Below are 21,385 nucleotides of genomic sequence, written 5' to 3' on the forward strand. Positions count from 1 at the left end.
GGACAGTCCACTCCTGGCAGAGCTGCAAGGGCAGGCCCTCCGCCTTCACTCGGCCTCCCTGGAGCCCGGGCTCATGTTTACCTCCTGTCACAGGTTGTCTGTGGCCAAGAGGACAGTGTCCCTCATCCTATGGCCCAGCTCCCTCCAAACCACTTAGGACCAGAAGGGGGCACCCGAAGTGAAGTGGCTTCTTTGGAACCCCACTGGCTGCAGCTGTGCTGCTGGCCCCCTGGGGCAGGAGGGGCCAGAGGGAGCTCATTCCCAGGATGTTTCTGGGTGGGTGTGTCCGCTGAGACTCCAGGAAGAGCCCTCAGCCTGCCCCAGGAATGCAGGAGGGTCCAAAAGCCCACTTCCTCCACCCCATTCCCTCAGCACCAGGCAGGCCAGAGGAGGAAGAGGGCGCCCTCTGGGCAGTGGGCTGAGTCCAGCCGGAGAGACAAAGGCCCTCGTCTGCCTGTGGGTAAGTTCACCTCTAAGCGCAGCACGTAGAACACAGGAGGCGTGCTTGCACCTATCCTGGACAGGCGCGGGAATCGGGCTCTACCCCGCCACGGCCCCGATTCTGGATGGAAAGCCCTTGAGCACAGACACACCAGGCATTGTGAATCTTCAGCAGAATATTTTGGGTGGTAACTCGTGGTAGCAATTACAGCCCTTTCCCAGGAATCCTGAGACCAGGCTTCTTATCTGAGCTCAGCCACCCCTTACTGGGAAATTCAGGCCCCTTCGCCTAACCTCCCAGTACCCCAGGTTTTCCATCTGGGTAGCCAACCAGTGCTGAGAATAGCCCAGGGACTTCACCCCAAGCTCACGGGCAAAATCCTCCTCCTCTGAGGACAAAGGGCACAGAGTGAGGTGTGCCACTGGGCGCAGGCCCAGCCCTCGAGAGCAAACATCAGGGGCTGTGCCATCCCCCTGCGTACCAGGCACAGAGCAACACCCCAGCCCGGCCATTCACAGAACTCTGCAATGCCACGGGCCAAGTCGGGGGAGATGACCACCCGGCTGGGGGAGGAGGGCTGCCGAGGAGGAAAGTACATCTCGACAGCCCAGCCCGACAGCGGATGCACTTTCCGAAAACCACAAAGGAGGGCTCGAGGGGGCTGAGGCCTGGGTCTGTGCAGACAGTGCTCCTCACTGCTAGTGCTGGTGGCTGAGCCACAGCGGTGGCTGCCAGGCTGGGACTGTCACCAGGGCAGATGGGGCTGGCCGAGCCCGGACTGGCACAGCTCAGGCAGACCTAAGACAAGAGGAGGGAGTGTTCCGGGCACCTGGCCCTAACCTCCTGGTCTCAGCGCTTTCCTAGCCCGATAACAGCAGGGTGTCTTGGTGTCACAGTCCCTCTGAGAGCAGGTAGGAGAGGGGAGCAAACCTGGGTTCCAAAGAGCGAGTAGAATATGCTGGTCTCACCCACCCGCCCACCTCCCGGTGTCACACCTGGGCCTCGGCCAGCATGACGTCCTGGATGATGGGTGGGCCGCGGGGCTCGCCATTCTCTAGCCGCACATAGGTGACCTGGTAGCCGCGGATCTGACCGTGCTGCTTGCTGGGGACAGGCAGCTTCCAGGAGACGCGCACGGCAGTGGAGTTCAGCGGCTCCACCTCCACCTTCCGTGGCGGCCCGCTGGGCACTGGGGACCAGGTGGAGAAGGAAGTTAGGTGCGTGGTATGGATCCGGGCACAGCATGCTCCAGGGCCTTGCCTTCGCACCCCACTGCCCCAGGAAAGGCCCTGATGCGGTTTCCTTAGACTGTCTGCCCTGGAGAGGAACGTGGAGGGCTCCCTCTGCCTGGCATGGGGAAGAGCCCGGGACCCTGCGACCCCTCTGGCCCAGGGCTGCCTCACTTGGTGGGGAGGGCAGAGGTGGGGAACAGGTGGAGGTGGGGCACCAGGCCTTCGACCACCCCAAGTCAGCACAACCTGGACTATCTCCTGGGCCCCACATCACGCCAACGTCTAGAGAGGCAGAGCCTCAGTGACTCTCCTGAGTGATTCTACTAGCCTCCCCAGTCCTCCTCCTTTCAAATCTTGGGTGGGCTGCCTCTTCGGCCTTAGCCTTTTAAGGCTCCAGCTGCCTTGAGGAAGCCCCGCAGCTGGGATTTGGGCACAGGTTGTCCCACAAGCTACACCTCCCCAGCTGGGGCCATTAAGCCTGCACTGGGAAGACAGCAAGTCCTTCTGGGCTTCCGGGAGGCCAAGGCCCTGGGAGCCCGGTGCGGGGGTCCAGCGGCACGGCGGCCCCCGCCCCCGCCTGCCCTCGGCGCTGCCTACCGTCCTCGTCGGTGCGCACCAGCACCGGGCTGCTCTCGGGGCCGGGGCCCACATCCGTGTGCGCCCGCACCCACACCCGGTACTCCGTCCACTTCTCCAGGCCCACCAGGTCCCAGCTGGAGTGCTCGCGGCCGATGCCGTCCACCACGTGCCGCTCGCGGTCCTCGCCGTCCACCGCCTCGTAGGCCACCGAGTACTGGGTGATAACGCCGTTGCGGCTGTCGGCTGGCGGTGGGACCCAACTTACCCGGACCGTGGTGGAGCCCACGCTCACGCACGTCACCTTCTGGGGAGGGGCGGAGGGGGCTGGGGAAGACAAATGGGGGGAAGCAGGCAGATGGAGGGTGGGGGTCAGAGACATGGCGACCAGTCACAGAGGACGGGAAACTCACCCAGGCAGGCTACTCCCCAGGTGCGTCATGGCTATCCCAGGGCCCCTCCAGGCAGGCTACCACCGCCACTGCCGCCAGACAGCCCGGCTCCCTCTGGACCATAGGCTCTTCTCTCTCTCTCTCTCTCTCTCTCTCTCTCTCTCACACACACACACACACACGCACACACGGCTCTAACACAGCACCTCACACACATACACTGTCTCACACACAACGCACAGGGCATCAGACACACACAAGCACGGGGCCACGCCACCCTCACTCCTGGTCACACCCACAACCACACACGGAGACCCTCCCCAGCTGCTGTGCTCACAGCTCTCGCTCTTCCCGGGACAAGTGACCTGATGGCTCTTCTGGTGCGAGGCTGCCTCGACAGGGTGTCTGCGGCTGAGCCACAGGAAACCGCAGAGACTGGAGGCCCCCAGGCAGTTTGAAGGGAAAGTGCCCATTGGAGGGGCTCTCACTCATCAGGCTCCTTGCGTGTCAGGAGGTGGGTCTGTGCCCTCCTCGATCCCAGTGATGTTTCCGGCTCCTATTCCCACTGAGGACTCTGCTGCCATCACCTGGGCTTTCTCATCTCGAGTTCTGCCACCACCTCCTGCTCAGGTGACTCCAGCAGCCCCTCGATCCACTGGCTCCCAAGCCCCTCATCTTCAGAGCTTTCTCCTCCCCTGCGCTGCTGTGGTCCTGCCCCAGATGCTGCCACTCTCTCTAAAACTGTGGCCTCCAATACCCCCTTGCAGGCCCTCACCTCTTGGCCCAGCTCAGCTGCTCAGGGCCCCCAGCACTGCACCTGCTCTTCCCCCCCGGGGACCTCATCCATTGACCTACCTCCTTACTGCCCTCGATACTCAGCTTAGAACCTCATCACTCTTACCAACACCCCAAATTCCCCTCTCTGAGCTCCTGCCCAGCCCGTCCCAAGCTCTGAATGAACCCACCCCCCATCTCCTCCAAGGTGGCATGGGGGTGGGTAGAAAAAGCCACCAAGGCAGGGTGGCACTCTGTGAGCACCCCATGGCCTCCCCCGGGCCGTCCATGCTGCCGGCCGGTCTCTGCTCTCTGCCCGGCTCCCTCTGCCACTTAATACAAAGTACCTTCCACCTCCTCCACGCTCCTCAAACCTCCAGCTCCTGTTGCCTCCCTTCCTCTCAGCAAGTGACCCCATCTCCTACTTTGCAGAGTAAACCTTAGCCTCCCAACAGCAGCTCCTCCGTCTCTTGCTACCAAACCCACCAGCCTGCATCGGCTCCGAGTCTCCCCTTCCCTCCCCTGGGAAGGGAGAGGGGTGCCCTCCCGTCCAAGGCCAATCTCTCCCATCGCCCGTGCTCTGCCCTCTTCCCCACCCCGAGCCTCCAACCGTCTTTCTCTTTTCCATATTTTTTACTTCTCCTCGTTGACACATTCCCAACAGCATTTAAATACGCTCAAGATTTCCCCATCTTAAAAGACACATCCCATCCTCAGCCCCAGAGCTTCCCCCCACTGACTGCACCAGCTACAGTGTTCCCTCCCCCCAGCTAAGCTCTCTGTCTCTACTTCCTCACCCCTCATACACGCTTCGTGGAACTCCAATCAGCTTCGGCCCCTCATGCCAGGTCCACCCTCCACATTGCTAGACCTAGAGGACACGCCTGCATCCCTCTGGCCCTGATCACTCAGCAGCAGCATCTGGTCTCCTTCTTGAAACCCTCTTCTTCCAACCTCCAAGACTCCCCTCTCCTGGGTTTCCCCCCGTCTCTGGTCCTCCTTCCCACAGTCCACCTCCAGCCCCGGGCCAGGATCCCAGCAGCCTGCCAAGCATCATCACCTGGATGGCACACAGCATCCCGAGCCTGGGGGCCTGGGAACCATGTGCGCCCCTCGCACCTGCTTCTGTCCCGTTTCCCGTCCTAGGGAGCGGCACCGCTCTCCTCCCAAGTCTCCACACCACGTACAAGGCTTCACCCCACGTGTCCCTCTCTCTCAGTCCCCCACACCTAACCCATCCCCAAGTCTGGCCAGCGGCATCCCAGAGAGCTTTCAGATACACCCCATCACCTCACCTGAGCCGTCGTCTCTTGCCTAGACTGAGGCACAACCCCTTCACTGGTCTCCGGTGTCCTGTCGGGCTGGTCTGTGCGTTTGCACGCGGTAGGCAGGCAGCCCCCTCCTGCCTGTCCTCTGTCCCCGAGGCCCTGAATGCTGTGGTCCGGCGGCTGCTCCAGCCACATTGGCCAGTTGCTCGTCCCTGACCACAACCAAGTGCCTTCCTGCTTCTTGGTCTTTTGCACCTGCTGACCCCCTGCATGGGGCTTCTGTGTCGCCCAAGGAAGCCCTCCTCGACCCTTCAAATCAGATGAGGTTCCTGTCACATCACCTCTCCGCTGTCTCCTCTGCAGCACTTTACACAAATATAATTAAAAGCTCATTTGGATAACTGTGGGTTTAATATCTGTCTTCCCCACTAGACTAGGACCGCCTTGGGCAGAGGCTGTGTCAGGGTTGTGCTGCTGGCCCTGCAGTGTGCATGGGCCCCTAACAGGAGCATGGCAGGTGCTTATGGAATGAATCTATGAACGTCGGGTCACACATGGCACATTCACACAGTCCCATGTGACATGGACAGCCTCAGAAGACCATCACATGTCATCACATGTGCTCACTGTCTCAATGCCATGATCCCAACCAGCCACACACACATGGCCCCGTTATCACATACAGCCTCACAGACAGTGGCCCACTGTGGCCACGTGACCAGACAGCCTGTGGGCTCACGGTCTGTCACTGGGACAGCTGCAGAGATCCCAGACACCCCAAGACACACTCGCTGGATCCCACACAGACCCGATCACAGTGACATACACGTTCAGGTGCTGCAGCTAGCTGCTCGAACGTGCACACACCCACGGCATCAGAGTCTCACTCACACAGGAACACAGGAACACACCGCGCCACAAAGTAGGCTCACACATGGCCTCACGGACAGTCCAACACACGGGTGGCCACACAGTCCCAACGCGGGTCACACGGTCTCATCTGTCCTGTGTGCAGCTGGCTCAGTGTGACTGCGTGGCTCACACAGATTCTCATGGAGGGGGGGGCAAGCGGTAGGAATATGGGTAACAGAGAGATGAGATGTGGGGATATGGGGAGGGAAGACGCCCACCAAAGCTGGTCTGGGACACAGTGAGCACAGCGGTCCCTCCACTGAGGGTGGCCCAGGGGGCTAGTGTGACCAGCACAGACCGGGTGGGAAGAGGAGACGAATCAGAGACATAGAACTTACCTGGGCGGGGGGTGGGGCTGAGGGAGGGCAGGAGTCGGGCAGGGAGCAGCGAGGGCAGCAGCCGCCTGGATGCAGACTAGAGGGCACTTACCTGCCCCTCACTTGGGGTCCAGACTGAGCCCAGGGCCCAGCAGATCTGACCACCCACCTGGTCGAAGGGAAGGGGTATGTGTGTGTCCGTGTCCCGCCCAGCCGTAGCAGACAGTGGCCCCGGGAGACACTCACTGGATTGTGCTGTGCGAGCCTCAATGGTGGGGGTGAAGACGCCCACCCCCATCTCGGAGCGGGCAGCCAGCTGGAAGCGGTACAGGGTGTCGGGCTTCAGGTCCTCTACAGTGTAGGAGGACGTGGGGTCGAAGGTCACCTTGTGCTGGAAGAGCAAGGAGCACTCACCGACTGCCCTGACCTGAAAGGTCACTCAGAGGTCACCCCCAACATGGGCTGAAGCTGATCCCTGGGGACCCACCGTGGCTGCAGGGCTGGCTCCCTGCCACGTGGCCACCTGGACAGCGCAAGGGCACCTCACCGACAACATGGCCATGGGAACACCAGGGACACGTGGCCCCAGGGAACCTTTGGGCTCTACTGGAGCCACATGAGCCACAGAGCCTACGAGACCCAGGACAGACCTAGGACCTTTGTCCCTGGCACAGGGGTGACAAAGACTACAGAACCACACAGGCCACGTGGGCCCCAGAGCCTCAAGGGGCTGTGCCCACACAACCACAGAAATCGAGAAGAGCCTGCCTGGGTGAGCCCATCACAGATCGCCAAGGACCAGGCGGAGCCCTGCCGCCTCTGGCCCTGCTGAGCGCTCACCTGCTGGCCCGCGTCCTCTGCCGCCCAGTACGCCAGCTCGTACTTGATGATCCGCTCCTGCGGAGGCAGCAGCCACGAGAGCTGGATCCTGGTGTCGGAGTCCGCGTCGGCCTGGAAGTCCGCGGGCTGGGCGGGCACTGCAACACCCCGTGCCCGGCGCCGTCAGCCTCGCCAGTCACCCCGAGGGCAGGGGCACCCAGGGGAAGGAGGCAGGGGAAGTCAGGGTCTCACCCCCACGCCCACCCCGCCTTCCCCAGTGGCCGTGTGGGCGGACACGGGCCCCAAGCTCACGGCTGAGGGAGGAGGCGCCGCCCAGCCCTGCCCACCCCAAGTCTGCCCGGCCAGCCAGCGCCTACCTCCCTGCTGTGTCTTGACCTGGATGGGGGGGCTGGGGGGGCCGTCACCCACGGCGGTGAAGGCCAGCACGCGCAGGCTGTAGGTGATGCCGGGCAGCAGGCTGCCCACGGTGGTGAGGAGCCCGGCGTCCGTGTTGTGTTTGTGCCAGGCGCTCAGGGGGCGGCGGGAGTCGGGGGTGTAGTAGACACGGTAGCCCCGCACCAGGCCGTTGGGCTCCTCAGGCGGCTCCCACTGCACCAGCATGGTGCTGGCGCTCAGCATTCGCGCCTGCACGCGGCGCGGGGGGCTGGAGGGCGCCTGCTCCCCCGTGCGCGCCCGCACGGCCTCGCTGGGGGGCCCGCGCCCGATGCTGTTCACCGCCAGCACGCGGAAGGCGTACTCCGAGAAGGGGCTGAGGCCGCCGATGCTGTAGCGGGTGGTGGCCACGCCGTCCACCTCCTGGAAGGGGCCCTCTGCACCCGCTGGACGGTACTGGATGCCGTAGTAGGACACGGGCTCTGAGTTCCCAGAGTCCCAGGTCAGGGTGACACTGGTGGCAGTTGTCTCTGTCACCACAAGGTCAATCGGAGGCTTTGGCAGAGCTGGGGACAAAGTGGAAAGCTCAGGGCTTCCTGAGGTCATGACTCTAGAAGCCAACCCTGCCCTTGGGATTCATCCAACCGGAGTGTGGTTGAGCCCCACAGCCCACCCTGAAGAATGGCCTGGAAGGCCCTTGGTGACCTCTGAGTTCACTTAGTGGGGGCTGGTGGCCTTGGGTCATTCACTGTCTACCCAAGTCACTTCTAGGACTCCCTGGATCCTCACATCAGCCCTGGTAACTCATCTAACAAACAGACCCAGAGGGGGCCTGCCCGCGCCCCATGCAGATGGGAGGCACACAGGCTGGGGAGCAGAGATCTCTGCCTCTGCAGCATGTCTGGGCTCCTCCACTGGCAAGAATGTGTAACAGGGGCTGGGAGAGGGACTTCCTTAGGGAATGGCCCTGGATTTGAGAAAGAGTGACGGGCTACTGGCCCCACAGACCACGTGGCTTGGCTCAAACTGAAGGTGAGGTCCCAGGTCCACAACCAATCACTCAACAAATAATACTGAGTGCCGACTCTGTGCCAGGCACTGTGCTAGGGCTAAGGACACACTGTCACACGGTCACGTCCCTGCCTCGTGGGGTTTACACTCCAGCGTTAAGAGAGAAACGATCAGTGAGTTGATAATCATGGTTCTGGTATGGGTAAAGACAGCAGAAAGCAGGGTGCTGAGATGGAGAAAACTCCAGGGGTGTTCCTGGATGGGGTGATCGGGAAAAGATTCACAGAACTGAGACCTGGAGAGTGAGATGGAGCCAGCGACGGCAAGGGAGGGGTGCGGGCACGGCGAAACTGAGGACTGTCAGCCTGCTCGGTGCATGGCAGTGAGGATCCTGGTCTTTATCCTAAAAGCAGCCGGAAGCCACTGGAAGGTGCTTCTCCCTTTCTTTAAAGGGGGTAACGTGATCCTGCTTTTTTTACCTTTTGAAAAAGATGATTCCAGCTGCAGAATGGGGGTGTGTTGGAAGGGAGAGTGGAAGCAGGACACCCCAAGGAGTCTGCTCTACATGCGCCTGTCCCAGGGCTCCGGGCGGGGAGAGCCCACCCTCCTTCTACTGTTTCCCATCCTTCTTGCCAGGAGGCTGGTAAAGCCGAGGGCCTGGTGCTATGTAGTGGTTAGAGTGGTGTGCGGTGGAATCAGACGCCCAGGGTTCAAGTCCCTGCTCCATCATTTACCTCCGTGTGACCCTGCACCTCAGTTTCCTAACTTAAAAAATAAAATTGGGACAATGAGAGCACCTATCTCCAAGCGTGACACCACCTGAACAAAATAATCTTTGCTTACTAACCAGCACAGCGTCTGCCCCCAGGGACCCAACACCAGTTAGCTATAAGGATTAAGATAATTTCTGACAGAAGCCCCTCCCTCCACCAACTAAGTGCCAGGAGGACCCCGAGGCCGGGCACCAGGAGAGCAACGACCCTCAGCCCTGCCTGTGCCTCGGCAGCCACACTCGCCTGCCACGTCCCCTGCTACAGGGAAGGCCACGGGCCACGACAGGCACACCAGTGGCACTCACCTTTCACGGTGACCTGGGCCGTGGCCTCAATCATGCCCAGCGAGGAGATGGCCACGCAGGTGTAGTTGGCGGAGCGCACCACGTTGCTGAGCTCCAGCACGTTGCGGCCGACTGGCATCTCATCCTCCTTGGTGAGCTCCTCGGCCCCCATCATCCACTTCACATAAGGCATGGGTGCACCCACGGCGACGCACGTCAGGTTCACGCTGCCGCCCGGCATCACCTCCTGGCTGCTGGGAGGGATGGAGAAACGAGGAGCCACGCGGCGCACTGCGGGAGGAGGGAGAGAGGCACTCACAGCCAGGGCAGGACACGTGGGGGGATGCAAGCGCAGGGGCCCCTCATCCAGGAAGCCCCTCTCAGCAGAGCCAAGCCCACCTCAGAGACAGGAGGGGCAGAGTCCCTGGGTCCCGGCTGACCACCTCCCACCCTGCTCTCAGGGACTGTCTGGAACACGAGAGATTCCACAACCAAGCTCCCATTATACAGCCTAGGAAACTGAGGCCCAGGGTCACACAGGGATTCACTGCAAGGCCTTGTCAGGGCCACATCCCAGGTCGCCTTCCAGTGCCCGCCCCTACCTGCTCCTGACCCCCCAGGGGTCTCCAGAGGGGCTAGCTGGGGCACTAGTGAAAGAGATCCAGGCATCCCAGGGTGGAGGGTCCTCAGAGCATGAGTGGGGCAGGGCAGAGGGTCAGCCTGGAAGTGACACGGCCACCCTCTCTCGAGCCACTGCCTCCACCTCCAGACCACGGTCCCAGGGGAAGAGATGAGGGCAGTGGCATGACCACCTGCCAGGACCTCAGCCATGCTCAAGGCACAGCCTGAGAACCCAGGAGTAGGGGCGGCCTCCAGGAGGGACTGGGCAGGGGTTTGGGTTCAGGGCGGGCCAGGGACGTGGTCCGCGGGCAGGATGGGCATGACGATGGCAGTAACATGATGAGGGTGCCAAGCAGACGGCCTTCAGCACCAATGAATGAGGATCTCAAGGGGGAGGGTGGCTGTGCCTGGCCACGACCTCCGGCCTTGGGCTCCCCGGGTCAGAAGCTGTTCTGAGCCTCTCAGTTCAAGGTGCAGCCAGGACCCCCCACCCCCCTGCCAAAGTCGCGAGCTCGGCACAGACTTTCGGAACATGCAGAGGGAGGGAAGGCAGGCAAGACCTAGCCGTGGGCAGGCATGCTTGGCATGCAGGCGGGGCATGCAGCTGGTGGGCAGAGGCTGGGGTGTGTCCTTCCTGGGCAGCCCTACACACGGGGCTGGAGAAGGCAGGCAGCGAGCCTAAGAGGCCAGAGGGGACCACTCCGAGTGTGGGTCTCTGAGGGCCCTTGCTGGGGAGCCCAGGCATGCGGAGGACCCATGGTGCTACATCGAGAGCACCTCTGCCACAAGTGCCAGACTGCTGCTCGCACGGCCCCAAAGCACAGAATCAGAGCTCGAAGTAACTGCAGATACCACCTGGCCCGACCTATGACCTCGCTACACAGGGGTCAAAGTGGCAGCCCACAGACCAGACGTCCAGCAGATCACCAGGTCCTGCTAATGCACCGCCTAAAATATCTTTCAAACGCTAATTTCTCCGCAAGTCCACAGGTGACTGCCACCTCCAAAGTCCAAGCCACCATCCTTCCCTGGATTCCTGTACCAGGTTCTCCTCTGCTCCTCCTGCCTTGCTGGCGCCCTCTGGGCCCCCGATCCCGTAACTGGCCCTCCACAAACAGCTGGCACAAATCCAAATCTGCTCATATCACCCCCATGTTAAAATCTCCCGCGTGGAGTTTTAAAGGACTCCTCAGCCCAGACTATACCTTCCTCAGCCCCTGCCTCGACTCCAAGGCCTCCAGACAGAACCGAAGCACTGCCAGTGCCCCAGCGGGCCGGGCATGACCACCACCAGGGGCTGGGTCTACTTCCCTCTGTGCCCCAGGCTCACTGGGCTCTCAGCGTGTCCCGTGGGTGTCTAGCGTTCTGCCTCCCCCTAGAATTGGCATCCTCATCTTAGGAGAACCATCTCAGCCCCCACTCTCGGTTCTTGGGGTACATGACCCAGATCTGGCTAACAAGAGCGAGGCTTCGGACTGCTGTGAAAACTATTAGACGAATGCCCAACCAAACCGTTCAAATATCTGGATCCAGGCCTGCCTGACACCAAGTCTGCTTCTACGTTTTTAGTTTTGTAAAGACAGAAGTTTTCTTGTTGCGATTAAGCTGACAGTAGTGGGCTTCTGTCAGCGGTCCTAAAGCTGGGAGTCTACACTGAATGACAACAGCACGTCACAGGTCTCTACCTGTGCTGCAGTGCTGTGCAGCAGGGAACAGGTGGATCCCGGGTACGTGGCTGGCAGGAAGCAGCCACGACAAAGAGCCTCCTTTGAGCACTCGCCGCAGATGGCACAAGGGTGAGGCTGGGAGGCACGCACATGGTGCAGGCACTCCCTGGGCTCTGGCACTGAGCCTGGGGGGCAGGCCACGGAGGAGAGGCAGGGCTGCCGGTGAAGGCACAGCCCTGCCTCGAGCAGAAAGGTACAGCAGTCTTGACTAAGTGAAGACTCTCCTCTCAGCCAGTGGCTGCCCCGCCTCCTCCTTGTTCATATGCATCCAAATGGGTTTGGGGGAAGGAGACCACTGTTGAGCACCTCCTATATGCTGCAGGTTTCCACACTGTGGATGCTAGCACCTCCCAGTTACAGACGGGGGGAACTGACTGAAGACTGACACTTCGGGGACGTGCCTGAGTTTATACACATACTAGAGTAGGTCTGTGGGATGAAAAAGCTCGCGTCCCTTTGAGACCCGGCTCACAGGGCTGAAAAGAGAGACCTAGGAGGCTCCACGAATAAGCTTCTGGGTCAGCCGAGGCTGCCAGGAGAAGACACTTTCCAGTTGACATGAGGATGGGCCTTGAGCCTGTGTCAGGTCACAGCTGCAAGCCTGACTGTGGTCAGTGGCAGAATCTTGGAACCTGATCAGGTCCCTGGACATAAGGACAAAGAGCCCCAGGAGAAGGAAGTAGGTCCTTGGCCGATAAACCTTGGGTCCCAAGCTAAGCAGTGCAGGAAACTGACTGGGCTTTAACTCAAATAGTCCCGGAGAACAGGGTTTTCTGTGCTACTGCCAGGAAACGGAGGCCCTTTGGGAACTAACATCGAGAAGAGTTTTTATTTTATTTATTTATTAATTTATTATTTATTTATTAATTTATTTATTGCGGTACGCGGGCCTCTCACTGCTGTGGCCTCTCCCGTTGCGGATGGAGCACAGGCTCCGGACACACAGGCTCAGCGGCCATGGCTCAAGGGCCCACCCACTCGGCGGCATGTGGGATCTTCCTGGACTGGGGCACGAACCCGTGTCCCCTGCATCGGCAGGCAGACTCTCAACCACTGCGCTACCAGGGAAGCCCTGTTTTTATTTTAATTTTCTCCCTCCTAGATGCTGGTGGAAGGGAGAAGCCCAGGGGCTAAGGTGAGTGAGAGGTCAGATGTGACCCTTGGGGTCATCCCTAGCACCACGCAAGGGCCTCAAGCCCAGGGACTCCTGGAAGGCACACCCTGGCAGGGTGCCACCCTTCATGCTTTCACAGGGATACACAGCCACACACGAGGAGCCTGGACGCAGTTTCCCACAGCTCAGACTCATCTTCCCCACAGTGTGAGGGAGGTCAGGGTAGGTCCACAGAGGGAGGGTGGGGGCAACAGAGGTGAGAGACTACCTCCTGGGACCCCGAGTGACCATGCGGGCCCGCACCTGGGACCTGCCTGGATGGCCACCCCCATCCCAAGATCCAGGGGTGGCTGGCGTCTCCCTGCAACAGTCCCACCGCCACTCCTCCCACTGTCACAGACACAAGGCCTCCCAAAGGGGCAGGACTCGCCAGGGACTCGGTCTATTGACAGAAGCAACAGCAGGGAAGGAAAAACCAGAGCCGGGGAAAAATGCACTTAGGGTCTAATCTTGAGCTCCAACAATGCCGGTCTATTACCGTTCCCTGTGCATCCTCAGAGCTGACATTTTATAGACAATTTCCAAAACAGGGTCTTGCCATTGCTGGATTATATTCCAGCTGTAACTTTTAAGTCTAATAATTGGAGCTGACAACCCGCTATGACAGGGCGGAGTGGCACCTGGAGGCATCAGCATTCAGTGGGGTGACAGCCTAACCGCGGGGGCAGGCAGCCCCGCAATCTGCATTTACTCACGGAAATTTCTCTGATGAAAATAACACAGCGTTCAGGAGGGGATAAGGGGCAGGATCCACTGTATCAAGATAAAATAACTCTTTAATAAATAACCTTGTGGCTGCCGCAGAGCAGTAATTAAATGCCGGCATACTCGGCACACAGTTTTAAGTAAAGCTGGAAAAATGTTAAGATGGAATTATCAGCGCCAAACAAATTACCAGCTGGGCAAATCCCCCTGGAATATTTAGAAACTCATTTATGCCTTCCCATTAAAGATTTGTGTACATGCTTATTTTTGGTGGGACCACAGACGGAGAGAAGAAGGGACAAGGGACTAGGAGGGTGGGGGAAGGGGTGCAGGGGTAGGCGGCTGCAGGCTGGGCTCTCTCTGCTGATGACTGTTTTCTGAACCGACCCGGCAGATCTGCCCGGTCAGCGAAATGGTGTAACTGAAATGCCCCAGAGCTCAGGAGTGCATATGGATGGATGCTCGGGGCTGATATCTGAGCCGAGGCCACAGCCCTCCTCCCGGCTGGCTCCCTCTCCCTCGCGGAGGAAACTCAAGCCGCAGAGAGAATGCAACAGGGGACCAGGTGGCCTGGGTCTGCTCCCTGGGGCTTAGCCCAAAGCCCGGGAGACAGGAGGACCTCCTCTGACCACTCAGACCATGTGACACAGGACCGCTAGCCCTTACTGCTGGTCCCAGGACTGGAGGAGGTAGGGGCCTGGCCCCGGGGGTGTGAGACTGCTCTGGAATGGGCTGCTGGAGTCTCTAAGAAGCGCTCCCCAAACTGCGGCTGGGCCAGGGCCTCTTGCAGGCTCCCACGTGGGCCTCCCTAAATGGAAGTTGACCGTTCAGTCAGGTGTGAGCTCCTGCTCTGAATGCCCAGCACCCAGCATGGGGCTGAGGAAGTGCCAGCTGTCTGGGGGGCTTGGGCAGAGAGAAGGGCCTGGGGCAGGTGGGAAGACCCTCATTTGGATCTGATTAGAGACGGAAAAGACAAGTCCCTGGGGGACTTCCTCAGTGAGCCAAGATGGCGCCCCCCCACCCAGCGCCCCGGACCCTAAACTCAGTAGGCAGAGCAGGGCTGTTGCCCATCCAGCCTGGGAGAGGGGCTCAAGGACAGCACAGACTCTGTAGGACTTTCGCCCTGTGCTGCAGGATCTTGGGGGGTGAGCTCGTTCTCCATTAGCCTTTGCCCTTCGTCTTCCCAGCGGTTTCGACTGAGCTTGGACAAACGTGGATTTTAGGTGAGGGGGACTGTAGAAGGCTCCACAGGTATGTGTAAAGCCCTACAGCTCTTACTGCTCCCACAACCACTCCTGAGCTCCACCTGGAGCAGAGAGCTGGCCTGGCCTGGGCACAAAGGCAGGGACCAGTCTCGTGCCATGCACCATGCCCACCTGACCTCCCCAGCAGGGGAGCCCAGCTAAGGGGACATGCAGACACGTGGGGTGTCAGGGACCCAAGCAGCAGAAACATGCGGGGCAGGGGGGCCTGCCCACCCACCACTGGTCCTGCCCGCCTGCCGCCCAAACAGTGGAGCGCAGAGCCCAATGGGCGGGCAGGCCTGACTGGGGCCTGAGGAGCTGACCGAGCCCGCCGTTCCCTACGGACGGGAGCATCCCGTCGATGGGCGAACTGTAGATGGATAAGAAGTGAAAAGGACCAACCTTCTCGCTGATCTGAGAGATGAGAGTTTGGGTTGATGGCAGAGTGCGATGAGGATGAGGAGGAAATAAAAAAAGACAAGGAGAAACACAGAGAGTAAAAACAGGCCAACCTTCATCTGCCCACACAGCACGGAAACGAGACAAGACTCTCGTGCCCCACGCACACGCATGTGCCCGCAGGTGCGCGCGGACCACGCCGCTCACAAAAGACTCAGGACTCATGGAGGACACGGCGGACAGGGCTGCGTCCCGCTGGCAGGCACTAGGTGCCAAGGGTGGGACAGGGAGGGGCGGGAGCGGGGCACAGGCAGGCCCCCATGCCTCACGCGCACCTCAAGGCTCGGACAGACCCAGTGAGCTGGGTTCTGGGGTCAGGGCCCACCCAGCCCACAAACCCACCAAGGCGCACGGGCCACTAGAACCCCGCCACCTTGAGGCAGCCCCACGCTGTGTGGCACCAGAGCGTGAACAGCTGGTCTGGGAGCCTGTAGGGAGAAAGGCCGTGGAGCCATCGCCCTGCTTAGAGACAGCTGTGGCCCAGCGGCCAGGTCCCTGCAGAGAAGGGGGAAGGGTGGGGGCAGGTAGGCCAGGCTCTGTGGGAGGCGTGGCTCCTCCCCGGTGCCTGGCAGCTGTGTGTCCTAAGAGCTGGAGGAGAGAGACGCTGTGGATGGAAGGAGAGAGTGAGTCACTGGGGGAGGGAGTCGGACGGAGAGAGGTTGGTCCACCCAGCAGGCGTGGGCCGACTAGACTGTGGGTGGAGCTGCAGGCAATTGTGAGCAAAGTCAGACGAAACTGGGTGATGAAGGCCCAACACTGCTATCCCCACAGCGGGAGCAGCTCCGGACTGTGTGCCCGGCACTGGGCCAGGAGCATTACATGCACAGTCCCATGAAATGCAGCAACTTAAGGTCTCAGAGAGACAATGGGAACCCCAAGTCTGGGGGACAGAGGGACGTGAGGTGGACACTGAAGCCAAATCCGAGGAGGAGACACGGCCTCAGGCCCCGTGGGCACGGCAGACGGCAGTCAGAGACGGATGGAGACGACAGCCAGCGCGAGGCTGTCCATCCAGAGCAGTGTTTCTTAACGGCAGGGGGAGGAGGATTCCCCCAAGCGACACTGGGCAAGCTCTGGAGACACTGTGAGTTGTGACAAGGGGGTGCTACGGGCACCTAGTGGGTCAGTAAACATCCCACAACGCCCAGGACAGCCCCACACAGCTAAGGGTTACTGGGCCCCAAATGTCAATGGAGCTGGAATCCACACTGAACCGGATGCTGAGGTTCCTGATGGCTGGAGCCCAGTGGGGGCCTCCCAGTGGCTGCCACTTGGCTGGGAGGCAGCGGGGCACAGGCCAGTGGGCAGGCCAGCACTGGGGGCTTCTCCATGCATGGACCACCCACAAGCAGGGTTCAGGATACAGAATTCGTGGCCAGCACCGCAGAGGCTGTGCCAGAGGGGCTGGGGTTGATGGGCCCTCAGCACTGCTGGGGGCAGAAAGCAGGGGCTTTACCAGGACCGTGATGAGGAGGGGGTGGGCCCTAGAGGCCAGGGTCCTAGAAGCAGGGCTTTCTAGGTGTCTAGAAGTCCACAGTAAGGCCTGTCCTGGGGCTACAGGGCAAACTGCTCTCTGCAAAGCAGGGCAGGCACAGATTCAGGTGGGGCCTGGTTATGAGGCAGGTCCTAGGGACAGACTTAGAACTGGCCCTTAGACACCAGGGCCCACAGGAATGTGTGTGTGTGTGCATGTGTCAGAGAGAGGGAGAGACAAGGCAAGTGGGGTTGGGACACCCTATTTCAGAATCCCTAGCAAGTGGGGCTAGAACTAAAGGAACCCCTACATTCCCTGCCCAAAAGGCCTGTGGAAATGGGCCCAGGAAGGCAGTTCAGGAAGACCTGGTGGAAGGGGGGATGGGCCAGAGTCCTGCCTGAGCTCACCACATGTAGACAGTGGGGTCCCCACAGAGAAGGGTAAGAGGGGCTGCAGGTAAGAGCCTCCTGGTCGGTGCCTGAGCCACCAGCTACAGCAGCAGCCGAGCTCAGCTCATCCAAAGAGACCCACTGTCCTGCCTCAGGGCTAAGGCTGGTGTGATGGTGACTTTGGAGAACTCTGCCCAGCCAAGACGACGATGCCCAGTCCATCCACCTTGGGTCTGGGCCTTCTCCTGCCTCAGGACGGCCTCTGCACCTCTGCCCCAGGAAACGTGCCCATCTGACCGCACCCGTGCAGCTTGCTTGGCATACACAGCGGCTCTGCCGCGCCTCTCCTCTCCCTGGTGCAGCCACACGCAGTGAAGGACTTTGTTGCCGAGGCCCGGAGCCTCCACATTCTCGAGGTTATGGTCTTTTGGAAGAAGTGCTTGGTCAGGCCCACACAGCAGGGGGAGTGGTCCGGGTGGGAGGAGGCAGGTCTTTGAGGAGGGTTGATCCAGCTGCTCCTCTCAGAGGGGACGCATCAGGGCCCTGTGCACTGGTCAGAAGCTCTGCCTGAAGCAGGGTGGGGGAAGGCTGTGCAATTTACAACACTCATCTTGGCCATTTGGGTGGCTTGCACGCTCCTGGCCTCCATGCCCTGATGCTGCTCCTTAAGACAGGCCCTGGGTCAGCTCAGGGGAGCCTCGAAGAGCAGAAGAGCTGCGAAGGGGACCAGTGGGGACCTCCCGTCCCATGCCCCTAATTCCGATGAGGCATCAACCAGTCTCTTTGAAGCACAATTTGCCCATCACCTGTGGCCTCTCGGGATCTTGTGCCCTGACACATCACAGCCCCTCAATAAGCACGTGGGTTGATGGCTTAATTCTCTCTGCCCTGTCTGACCATGTGGCCCCGAAGAGTGGGACAGGCCACTGCCATTGCCGTGCCCCAGGCTTGGCCCTGGGCGGACAGGCAGACGACACCCTTTGCGAAGCTGCAGTATGCACTTAGCATGATGAAATCATCACTGCAAGGAAACTGCATCCACTTTCCTTTACAAATCCCCGGAGTGGAGACGGTTTCACTTTTAATGATGCCCATCTGTGCAGGAGGGTTAAGTGGGGGGGGATGGCAGGGGTAGGAGGGGCGCCTAGCCCCTCCTGGACACCGTGCACACATAACCCAGTGTTCTCAGGAAGGGGTAGGTGGCCAGCTTTGGTTCCCCTGGGGCTGTGAGCATAACAGACTGAACAGGCCAAAACAGTCCCCAGACCCTCTCTGCTGGGTACCCGGACTTGCAAAAGTGTGGGATCCACGAAGTCCCAGCAAGGAACACCTAAAACACACTAGATGCTCACCTGTAGGGGCTCAAAGCTGCCTTGGCCTGACCCCCTACACAGGGTCCTGGCTGATGACAAAGCACAGCTGGCTCCTCCTCCAGGAAGGCCCCAAGCAAACCTGGTCAGAAGGCAAGTACACCTGGCCCGGAGCCCACCCTGCTGGGGTGGGCAGGACACACTCAAGGAAGACCAGGCAGGTGTGTACACGTTCACACACACACGTGTGCCTGCTCTCTCTCTCTCTCACACACACACACACACACGCACACACATGCACGTCTGCTTGGAAGGCTCTAGACTCCCACGGGGCTCTGGGCCCATGAGGCAGGACCTACAAGAGATACAAATGCTCCCAAGAGTGTCTGTTTCCCAAAGGGCCTGCGGGAGGAAGGCAAAGTCGGGGCGGATGTTATGAGCTTGCCCAGTGGGAGCTGCTGCTGCTACGGCTGCTGCAGAAAGAGGTGGAAAGGAGGAGAGACTGGGCCCACGGCAGCCTGCTAAGTCCACACCAAGGCTCGGGGCAGCAAGCCCGGCGAGGGCAGCTCAGCTCCGTAGAATCAGGGCTGGGCACCGCCTGAGTCCTTACCTCGCACATACAGGTTGGCGGGGGCCGAGTAGCGTGTGCCTGCGGAGTTGGTCGCCACACACTCGTACTTGCCTTGGTCCGACTCCTCGCTGCTCTCAATCTGCAAGGCACCTGTGGGGACACAAAGACAACGGTCAAGCCTGCGATCCGAGGAGGGGTCTCGACAGCATCTGAGGCTTGTGTTGACCAGGTGTTGCAGACATCAGGGCCACACCCCGGCACTAGTGCTGCCTCCGGGAAGCTCTCCCTGACAAGCCCGGAGGCCTCCTGGCTGGAACGGAGGGTCGTGCTCTGGAGCACAATCCCGCCCCACGCGCGGTCCAGCTGGGCCTGCTGGCTCGCCCAGGGGCTCCACCCCATCCCCCATCTCTACTGAGTGTCTGCCATACTCTGGCTGGTACTGGAGCCTGTTTGCCAATGAGCATCCCCATCAGAGCACTGTGGAGCCAGGCGTGGGTGGGACAGCCTGTAGACCGGCTGGCCTGGGACCTCTAAGCGTGCAATGCCCTCCTCGGCAAGACCTGAGACTCTGCCGCCCACCAGAACCCACAGGAAAGAAGGGGTGGCCCTGGGGGCCCGGTGCCCAGCAGCCTTTGCTCCCAGCACCCCCCGTCCCCCCCTCCCCCCCATCAGTCCCACCCATTCCAGCTCCTCTCCTCAGCCTGGTCCTGCTAAAGTGCTTCGACCCACCACAGCTCCTGCATAATTCAGGAGGCTAATGGAGGATGCAGCTCGCACTCGGGCCAGCGCCCTGAAGGGCTGCTTTGGCCACAGATGGACAGACAGGAGACGGGACTGGGGATGCCGCTGAAAAGGACGCTCACAGAGGGTGGAGGAAAGGGCTGGGGCCAGTCCTGGCAGGTCCAGGCCAGGGAGGCCGAGGTGAAGGCGGGGTGGGAGAAGGGGGTGAAAGCGGCCGACATGGCCACCTCCAGCCCTGGCAGTAAACGCCTGAGAACTCTGCTGGTGAGAGCACACCGGGCAAACCGTCTGTGACAGGGAACATCCCGAGGGACCAGCAACGCCCGCTCCCTGGAACAAGCCGACGGACAATCACACCCACACAGGACGGTCCAATGGACAGTTAACAACCCCACAGGACACAGCCTGACAAAAACCACTGCCTGCACAGACCTACCCCTCCCAGAGCCCAGGCCAGCTGACAGTCACGCCCACACAGGACACACACAGAACTGCCTGACCCCACCTGACCTGACCAGAGCCACTAGAAGAGTTCCAGGCCACGCTCTCATGGCTCAGGCCCCAGGGGAAGGGCCACTGCGTCTGAGCTACAGCCCCTTCACCACCCGACACCCCTCTTCCACCACCCAGACCTGGGGCAGCAGGAGGGGCGTGAACATCCAAGGGGCTAGGAGCTGGAGGTGGGGAGAGGGGTGCCCAGGCTGGGCCCTGATACTAAGGGAAAATGGGCTGGCCTGCTCTGTGGTCCTGGGCAGCCCTCCCCACCAGCATCAGGGAGTGTGAGGGCCCAGGGCCTGTGCCAAATACCCATCTCCTGCGAGAACAGCCCCGATGGGCACTCAACGGGTCATGTTTATGGGATGGATGGACGTTGTCACAGAAAATGTTCATTCAAGCAGGTGGGGCTCAGGGCCCTGGCCAGAGGGAGGGGGGCTATATCAAGGTCAGCTCAGCTGGGGGTAGTGGGAGTCCTGGCTGGTGCCACAGGCGGGAACAGGGAGTGGTACCTGGGTGGGATCCCTGCTGGGGGAGGAGGCTCCCCTGCACTGAGAGCCAGGACTGGTCAAGGGACCCAACACAGACCCTGAGCCTACTGCACACAGAAACCCCCAACTCTGGAACCAAGACCAAGACCCAGCAGCGGGGGCACTGACGAGACAGCACAGGCTGAGAGGATGGGCGGGGGGATCCGGAGGCTGAGTCCTGTCCTCAGCGGGTGATGGACAAGATGCACCACAGGGGAGCAGCTGCTCCACCCAGCCACATCTTCTGTTCCAAGAGCAGCCTGGCCCTAAACTCTGAGGGTCTAGATGCGCCCAAGAATACTGAATAAAAGCATCATGGAAGCAATTATTTTACAGGGTGCCTGCTCTGGGCCAGACACTGCCCAAATACTCTTCCTCTCCTCTAATCCTCACGACCCCATGAGGGAGGTGGGGCCCTGGCCCTGACTTATGAGGAAACAGACTTCTGAGAGACAAATTGAGTTTTTAAAGGAGTTGAGGTGAGTCAAACTCGAACCGGACCTTTGAGTACAGTCCGGGCTTGGAATCGCAGAATGTAGGGTCCTGCTGCATGAAAGCAGCTGGGGCCGATAGGTCAGGGGATCAGGCTACCTAGGATCCTATTTATTTCTGGTGTCATCCCAGCCTCTACATTAAAGTCTTAACTGTGCGTCCCTCCTAGCGTTTGCTGGGCTGGGGGATTTACAGGGGGATCCTCATTCTACTACAGGGCTGGGATGTTAACGGGGAAGTTAGTAATAATTGAGGGCCCA

The 21,385-nt window shown here is 60.4% G+C and overlaps 1 protein-coding gene across 8 annotated transcripts in view; it reads right to left on the bottom strand.

Annotated features, from left to right (window-relative positions):
* Window positions 1-21,385, bottom strand: part of PTPRF (protein tyrosine phosphatase receptor type F) — an 86,705-nt gene that overhangs the window by 22,779 nt on the left and 42,541 nt on the right. For 7 of the 8 annotated variants that reach the window (XM_022575483.3, XM_022575479.3, XM_022575485.3 and 4 more), the window contains 7 exons: window positions 18,907-19,017; window positions 9,215-9,484; window positions 7,110-7,691; window positions 6,754-6,890; window positions 6,160-6,304; window positions 2,272-2,577; window positions 1,438-1,631 (listed from right to left, as the gene is read on the bottom strand). In XM_022575483.3, coding sequence (XP_022431191.1) covers window positions 1,438-1,631; window positions 2,272-2,577; window positions 6,160-6,304; window positions 6,754-6,890; window positions 7,110-7,691; window positions 9,215-9,484; window positions 18,907-19,017 — 1,745 coding nt within the window. Of the gene's footprint in view, window positions 1-1,437; window positions 1,632-2,271; window positions 2,578-6,159; window positions 6,305-6,753; window positions 6,891-7,109; window positions 7,692-9,214; window positions 9,485-13,410; window positions 13,469-15,066; window positions 15,683-18,906; window positions 19,018-21,385 lie in introns of those variants that run through there. The other variant, XM_089894567.1, reaches the window with a different exon arrangement.

This window comes from Delphinapterus leucas, chromosome 1 (assembly GCF_059928025.1).
Source record: "Delphinapterus leucas isolate spDelLeu-1000000601 "Yukka" chromosome 1, BTC_Dleu_Yukka2, whole genome shotgun sequence".
In the NCBI taxonomy this organism is placed as follows: Eukaryota; Metazoa; Chordata; class Mammalia; order Artiodactyla; family Monodontidae; genus Delphinapterus; species Delphinapterus leucas.